This window comes from Acanthopagrus latus, chromosome 23, assembly GCF_904848185.1.
Source record: "Acanthopagrus latus isolate v.2019 chromosome 23, fAcaLat1.1, whole genome shotgun sequence".
In the NCBI taxonomy this organism is placed as follows: domain Eukaryota; kingdom Metazoa; phylum Chordata; class Actinopteri; order Spariformes; family Sparidae; genus Acanthopagrus; species Acanthopagrus latus.
Genome location: NC_051061.1, coordinates 13,346,960 through 13,355,565, shown reverse-complemented (window position 1 = coordinate 13,355,565; position 8,606 = coordinate 13,346,960). Strand labels below are relative to the sequence as shown.

Here is an 8,606-nt window from a genome sequence, read left to right as displayed (position 1 = left end):
CTACTGTCAAGGTTGTCTGTAACAGCTTTTCTATGTTAAACAGAACTTATTCATATAGCTAACACTTTATAATATAATAATATAATCATTAACAAATGGTAAATGTTATAAAACTGATACATACATATATTAAGATATCAAGGTCATCACCTCGGTGTCCTTAATGGTATGTACGGCCCTGAATGTAATAGTTGAATTAATAAAATAAAACAAAAATAAAATAAAGAGATTTCTCTTATGACGTCCAGTCTGACTTTTTTGAGTGGTGGTGGGGGAGTTGAAGCTCTTGAATTCTTGGGTTAGACATAGTTTATGACGTATTTCTAAAACCCTGGGACCAGCATCTGCGTCACTTTCAGGGTTTCTCCTTAGATTGCATTATGCATATGCCTCCAGTCTAATAACATCGAAACACACAACGAACTCCACCTTTTTCATTTTAGGGCGGATGTTTCCTTTAAAGCCTTTTCTTACCTGCAAATGGCCGGCGCGTGCCTGCTGCCGTTGCGGTCGGGAGGCTGACAGATTGACGTCATCGGGACTGACGCAGAGCGGAGCCGAGGCAGCAGAGAGGCAGCGCAGCAGCAGCAGCGGCAACAGCATCCCATCAGGCAAACGGCACCTCACCATTCTGCCACCGAAGGCGAGGTGTTTTCTCACTGAGCATCCTCCGCAGATAACGGTAGGGACACCAGCGAGAGCACCGACCGCACCGTGCTTTTATGAAGAAATCGCACAAAAGATATCAATTTAGACCAGGCCCTCGATTCACGACGCAGTAATTTCCCCTTCGCTGGTTGTTTGGTTGTCATTGTAAGGTTAGCAACGCTAGCAGGGTTAGCTGTCTATTGAATGCTAGTGAACAGGTGCCGAGTGTCATCACTAGCAAGACAGTAAACCGTGGCTATATTGTCAGTGTGGGCACTGCTTTGTTTAATTGCTGCGGAGAAACTGCACTCGGTAGATGTCATGTCCTGAATTCACGTCTGCTTTTGATTTATTATGCAGTAAAAAAAAAAAAAAAAAAAAAAAAAGCCAAACAAATCGTAGACGTGATTTCCCCCTTTGAGGAAGTGATCTGAGGCAGTTAACATTTAGCTACATCTGCTCAGCTTCCTGTCTTGCTACTGTATGAGACACACTGCTGTTATTTTGACACAACTGTAGCCTGACATAATCATAGCTGTCGTCTGTTGCCATACACTGCTATATCATTTGCTTTGCCTCCACCTGCTCAAGTGTTTACATTCACAGATAACATGTCCATTAAAGCACCATTTGCCAAAACGTTCATGTTTAGCTGTCTTCATCCACGAAGAAGCCTACTAAGGGCATGCATGATCATACTTTAGTAGTGCATTTATTGTGTGTAAACCCGTATTAAATGTAATTGTTAAATACTGTTCACTCTCTGTCACCTGCCTGTAATCAAAGACCCAAATAGGACGTATGCACATTTGTCCATGGATCCTGGGATGTTTGATTTGATAATGTCATTTGCTATATGAACTGGTAAATCTAGTCTTTTTGTCTGAACCATCCAGTTAAATAGCTCACACACCAAGGTATCTAAACACTCTGATGCACAAATCCTAAAAATGCATCATTGCCATAAAGCATACATGCTTATTGCCCACAATGGCAGATGTCAAAATGCCATCAGTGACCATCTGGTCACTTCATACTGACATATCAGAGCTCCAGACTAACTTTTTGCAGTGGTTACACTGATGTGCTTAACATTTTCATTCAGGAGCACCGGGACATAATTGAGGTGCAGGGTTAGGGTGTATGGTTAGGGTGAATGCAAGAGCAGATAACATGTTAACTCAGCAACATACACAACAGGAAATTTAAGAAACAAAAGTAACTGTAAACTTTTTTTTTTAATCTAACCTGTTGAATATCGGGTGCACTGTGCATGTGATGTTAAGTTGATCTTATGATGTAAGATATCTACAAAATGATCTTTCATCTTCAACTAGGAAAGGTAACATACACTTACAGCGATTACCTTCATCATACACTGTCCGCCTAGGGATAACAGGTCATGTCAGGAAACATTTACAACACAGTGTAAATTGTTCACTCACCTCCTTCCCAAGATCCATTGCTCCTCCATTCTCCATCCTACTTTCCACTAATCACATTTTGCACTGTACCCCTCCTTTCTGTTTTCCTCTACCATCTCCCCCCCTGCCACTCTGCTCTACCCCCTCGTCTACTCCGCTCTCCCTCCCCTCCTCTCATGGTCCACCCTGTTTTTTCCCCACTGCCACAGAGATAAAAGATAAGATGGCCACCTCCTCCTCCTCCACTCTGGAAGAAGACGAGAGTTTGAAGGGCTGTGAAATTTTCGTGCAGAAGCACAACATCCAGCAGATCCTCAAAGAGTGCATTGTGAACCTCTGCATCGCTAAGCCTGAGCGTCCTATGAAGTTCCTGCGGGAGCATTTTGAAAAGCTGGAGAAGGTTGGTGATGACAAAAGTTTCTTGTTCGTGTAATTTAGGTTTCTTGGTGTGAGGCTCATAATTTGGAGCTCTGTGTTGCCTGAAATCTTGTGTGGTGAGCCTGATGTTCTTTCAGACAGACTATGGTTTGACATGTATGTTCACTGCAGTGTGTGGTCGTCATCAAGTCGTGATTTCTTGTGAGATTTCTCTGTTATTAATCTTTTCTCACCATGCAGCACAATATACCCTCTGCAACGGAAATAGTGTGAATGAGGAGTTATGCAGCCTCATTTACAAGGTGGATTGCTTTTTTTTTGTTGTTGTAGTGGATACTTGTTTGTGTAAATATACCCATCTCATCGAGTTTTATTGTTGGTTACAATGCATCTTCTCAACTGATGTTTGTAAGAGCATCGCATATGAGCAGGAAAGAAAACATCCCAGTCAAGCTGTTATAATAGACCTTTCATTTTTCTGCCTATAATAGGAGAACCCATTTGGGAATGTGAGTGGAACACCTATAAAAGGCCAGTGTCGTGTTTGCAGGCTTTTGGAACAGACTGTATCTGCCCAACTGTCTGTCTGTCTGTCTGTAGAAAGAGAGGTACAAGAGGTGACACATTCATTACAGGATAAAAGCTGCAGAAAGCAAGGTAGAAAGATCATAACTAGAAAACAGGGGCGACCTCTGTAGCACACTCCCTGTGGCACATAAGTAACGTGACTGCTCACAGTAGCTGTGTGTTTCTTTTCAGCTATTGTGAGCCAAACTCTACAGTGGCAAGATGCTTTCTACGTGAAAAGCTAAATAAATTACAGCGAACCGTACTGTAGATTCAAAGACATGAGCGAACTCAACAAAGATCATAAGGACTTTTCAGCCCATGTATCATAGGAAACACAGATGAATTGTTATTATGCTTAATATGTGAGTGAGGTTGTCTCCAAATAAGGGTGTCCCACAATGTTCCTACCCAACGTTTGTCTCTGGTTAAGCAGAGATGCAGATGGGTGGTTTGCTCATGAGTGGATCACAGGATTTGCTTGTTTAAACAATGAGCTCTACACTTAAACTTCTGCACAAATAAGTCATGAAGGTGTATGAGGTGGAGATGTAGCCTGGGGAGAGTTAAACCCTCTGTAAGAGGGCTCCAACAAGAGAAGTGATTGTGAGGCAACATCAGATGTGGCAGGGCTGAGGTTTACCATCATGATGCTTCCAGGAGGATCTCCATCCTGAGCTGCAGTGATGTGTGCAAGTCTGTTAGCATGTGACGGTCATCTGATTCGATCCAGATTAAAAATTGTGTAAATACAAGTTATGCAGTGCCCTGGATTTATCCATCCGTACAGACACGTCAGAGACATTCTGCACCTACTACATGTTAAGCCGAGACTTTAGGATAGAAAATACAAAAAGGTCAGACTGTCCTTTACACTTGTTGATGTGTTTGCATCTGGCTGCCATCAGGATCTGGAGCAGTGGCCCTCACAGCGCCCTGTGGTCAAGGTGACAGACTGTCAAAATGAGCAGCAAGGCATTGAAAGTGGAGCTACTGCTGCTGTTAGTGGGGACTGTAATGCTGCATAGTTAGAGTGGCGGCATGAATACTAATGGAGGTGACAGAGCTCAGCAGAAGCCTATAGTAGCCAGTTTTGTGTGATTCATCATCATTCTTTAAGATGAAATACAACAGACTTTCCCTGAAGTGTATCTCATGACCATAACAAATGAGCCTCAAAGGTTTTTTTTCACAATCAAAACCCTCTCTGATAAGACAATGCATGTTGTATTGCTCGAAAAAATAGTTTTGAATTTTGCAGCGTGCTCAAATTCTTATCAAGAAGGGAACATGAAGAAGAATTGATATAGGGGAATTATTACATAATCTGAATAGCTAGCGTGGGGGCGATTGTTTTGGTTGCACAAGTGACCAAAGATCTGTCAAATGCGACAAAGGCATGTTCACTGGTTGGAGTGGTGCATCATATATTTAGCTGCTCTAATTTAAAAAAAGGGAGAAAATAAAGCTAAATTATTACTCTGCCAAACCTCCACACCTTAGAAACAGCTCTACAGTATATATTGTTAAGACTGAGTTTACACTTTTTTACTATAATACCCTGATGATATTTAAGGTTGATTTATGTATTCATGTATTATGTATTTATGTATTTCAGTATCATAAAAGTCAGCACTTTTATCTGCTCCTATATTCCTGTTTACTATCACTTACAGTCCATAATGTGTTAAGAAATTGAATTGAAATGTAAAACTGGGTGCACCTAAATTATGTGCTGGTGGACCTACATGTAAAAGCTTGGTGCACCAGTGCCAGCAGTGTTAAAAGAGTGTCAAGCCCTGATAGATAAATCGAATGTACCACACACAGGCAACAAACCGGGCCCTGGTGTCCAGACGCACCACTGCAATCTGTATAAATGGCTAGGTTAGATTGTCATTGGTGAAATGCCCCCACCTGTAGGCTCTGATCAGTGTTCTCTGAGCGGCAAAGGACAAGGTGCTGGCTAGGCATCGGTTTCAGCAAACATCACACACAGTCATTGAAAAAGCAATAGTCTGACCGCTTACATTAATACAAAATGTATAGCTTCACGCAGTAATGTCTGTTTACATAACGGGAAAAGTTATTTGACTATCCAGACAAAACAAGGTTTGGAGTTGCTGTAAAAAAATAGCAAGTAGGAAGTACACATCCAACACTTGTAATGATTTTACTAGTCTAGTGTGTAGGAAAACACACAAGTTCTTGTACCTATTTTGCTACAGCCTGGTGCAATGTTATGGCACCCACATCCTCCCATGTGATCAAAAAGGTGGTCGGTAAAATCACCCGGTGTATACGAGTAGCTGCAGGCTCTCAGACCTCAAAGGTCAACAGTTGCCCAACATTATTCCAGTCTAGCCTTCCAAATCTGTGCTTGTGCTGTGAGGTTAGTCATTCCTGGAATTGAAACAGGTCATGTATGTTTCTGTGGTGTCCCAGTTATTTAAGAGGCTTATTGTGCTTCTTTCCCCCTGCACAGGGTAACTGTGGGGACAATATTTGGTTCAACAAGCCATGAACAGTGCATTTAATCTGGATTTCCTCCTCCTCCCTTATTTTCAAAATTTTTGTTCTGTTACTTTTAAGCTTAATCCCTGTTCCCTGGCTCAAAATATTAATCTTATTGTCATAAAATCCATAAAATGTTGTGTTTCTCAGTGTCATATATCGTTTCATGGAGCTCTGGCTGTCAACACAAAGAGCTTTGACACTTATGTGCCCATTTTCTCGTGTATTTTTTGCCCCTACGTATTTGTCTGCGTTTGTCTTTCTTCTTTTCTCTCCCAGCCATTTTCGTCAGCACTCATCGCCCACTAGAGGCGGTAACCTTGGCAACAGTACTGGACAGATAGATTGTAGTCTGTCCTCTGTTCAATGAGTCTCTTTATTCTCTAAGTTTATTCCAGCTCTCCTCTCATGTTTTCAGATTTTGCCAATGAGATCACTGGGGTATTCTTTTGCCAGACCTAACCTCATTTCATATCTGCACAGAGGATCAGTTTCATACGGCATTCACAGTCTTATCTGGAAAATCTCTTTCTCCGTCTCTGAATCACATGCTCTCACAGTCTTGTTTTTGATGTTATGTTTTTCCCCCTACATATGAATGTCTTTTTCTTTCTTTCTTTCTCTCTTTCTTTCTTTCTTTCTTTCTTTCTTTCTTTCTTTCTTTCTTTCTTTCTTTCTTTCTTTCTTTCTTTCTTTCTTTCTACACACTCACAGATGCACACTACGGAGCACGCTAAATCATCAGTCTGACTAGTTTGTTTTTTAATTTTTGTTTCTTATAATAACACATCTTTGGTCCTCAGCTGATGCAGTGAATGGGAAAATAACAGGCATCCCACTCCCTTTCATCGTGCCTATTTATGCAGGGTAATGATGCTTTTCATCACTACTACAGTAGCTTCAGATGGGTGTTCTCGTCTCCCCGTCTCTATCAGCTGAGCACAGTGTGTAATTGCTCAAGGCTGAACTTTAATTTTTGGCGCACTTCAGTTCTGTAGTACAACGTTTCTCAAGTTGAGTTTTTAAAGTACTGTCTCAGGACTGTCTTTCAACAGATGTTTCCTATTTGTTAGTATGTTTGTTAAGGTTGTTCTAAACCAATGCTTAAATGCTGTAGCATTTGCTGCCAGTGGAGGCTGTGTGAGCCAAACTGTTCCTGATAACTCTACAGTGCTAGTAAAATTTGAAAAAAATCTTCCAATCAAGCTTATATTAAAAAATTAGGCTGTAAATTTGTTTTGTATTAATATAAAGTCTTCATGTTGGAGATTATAGCTAATGTACAGCTGTACGAGAGAAGCAACATGGAATGAATTTCTTACAAAGTTCATTATGGCAGTTCATTTTGACTACAATCATGTGTGTAATAAGCCATTTTTTCCAGCAGAAGTCTGTTTTAGATGGACAAATATTTGTTGCGTTAAACCAGAAGTGAAGGCTTTCTCTCATCGGGCTGCTCCTCCCAGATCTATCCAACAGGCAGAACCCGCTATAAGTGCCAGGACTGAATGTGAGCGTGAATACTGTATGTCACTCAGTATGTCAAGTGGGCAGCTGCCACCGCAGATGTTTTATTGAATCATTACGTCTTCACGAGGCCCGAAAATGTTTTATCACTGCCACATTGCTGGTGTTGCCTGGCAAATTTTATGAATATTCCCTTGCAAAGACTACAAATGTACTTAGATTCCTGGTTCGTTTTGGAACACTTGTTTGATAGAAGATCCTTTAGCTTTCCCTCTCCTGTTGCTCATTTTACACTCTGCGTAGGAACATATTTGATCATCACGTCTCTTTCCTCCTCCTGTGATGTTCCTGAACACTTTGATCTGTATGTAACATACCACCTGCACCTGCAACCAAATGTTCTTGACAGCTGTCACTCCTCAACTCCATCTGTACAGTATGCGCCTGGTGCGTGAACATGAGTTTGAGCACTGTGTTTTGTTGACTTCATGCTTTACATTTTCTATCATCTCAAATTAATACTTTGGTGACGATGCAAATGATCTTTAATATAGACCCTAAGTCTTAAATATTGCATTCACACTAGTTGCTAAACTTTTTTTCTGTGTCACAGTGTGTGTGTATGTGTGTGTGAGAATCTGCTTTTTATTGTGTTTGCCTGTTGGTGTGTGTGGTTATCATGAGAAGAATGCTCCCTGTGTTCTTCAAGCTCACAGGGCTGTCATAAGTCTATTTCTCGTGCTTCACTCCTGGCCTTGATTACAATTTCTCCCTCTCGTCCCTTATCTTTTCTCCCTCCTTTATGTCCTTAGCAGCCGTGTCAATGCAAGTTTAGTTTCATCCCCTCTTTCTTCTCTTAATCTGCCTTTGTTACTAGTATCCTGTCTTTTGTGGTTTGCATACTTTACTGTCTTCATTTCTCTCCATTGCCTTGAGAATACATTGAAATTATTATACACAGCTCATATTGTTTAACTCTCAAGCTCAGATGTACTCAGAAGTATTTACTTTAAGGTCGTCTGAAAAAGCTCTACTCCCAGTTCTGACGTCCCACAGTTCAGTCTGACCCAAACCCAAACATATGGAGACATAAGACAAAGAAATGTAGTAAATGTGCTAATCACATATGTATTGTACTTAATCATATTTTAACTTATTAATGGTATTTTTATTACATGCCATGACTTTCTACGATGTCATGATTCACATCAAGTCAAAGTAGAAAGTCGATTCAAATGATCATTTAAGTACAATTATTGTAATCAAAAGCAAGAATTCTCAACATTCTCTTACTATCCTTTTTTCACTCTCCACCATTGCTTACATGCCTTTGTAATTATTTAGATCTGACCATAGAGACGTTAGAGTGGTCCATTTCCCCCCCAAAAACAGCAGTTATATCACACTTAATAGCATGTGGCCTGTCCTTTAAGAAGAATTTGAAGATATAATGGCAGTGTTCATGACATAAAAGCAATGATCTGTTGATCTTTACAAGTCATGACTTGATAGACTCACAATGGCATAGCCCATGCTGAAAAAGAAGTTTAAATAAAGAACAGAATTGAAACATGACAAATAGTATTCAACTTACAAGTTATATTTATA

At 40.5% G+C, this 8,606-nt stretch overlaps 1 protein-coding gene across 2 annotated transcripts in view; it reads left to right on the top strand.

The window, feature by feature from the left end:
* Positions 1 to 433: 433 nt before the first annotated feature.
* The window catches only part of prkar1b (protein kinase, cAMP-dependent, regulatory, type I, beta), a 67,530-nt gene continuing 59,357 nt past the window's right edge, over positions 434 to 8,606 (top strand). Inside the window, exons 1-2 of one of the 2 annotated variants that reach the window (XM_037089986.1) lie at positions 546 to 682; positions 2,282 to 2,472. In XM_037089986.1, coding sequence (XP_036945881.1) covers positions 2,296 to 2,472 — 177 coding nt within the window. In that variant the 5' untranslated portion in view covers positions 546 to 682; positions 2,282 to 2,295. Of the gene's footprint in view, positions 683 to 2,281; positions 2,473 to 8,606 lie in introns of both variants that reach the window. The other variant, XM_037089984.1, reaches the window with a different exon arrangement.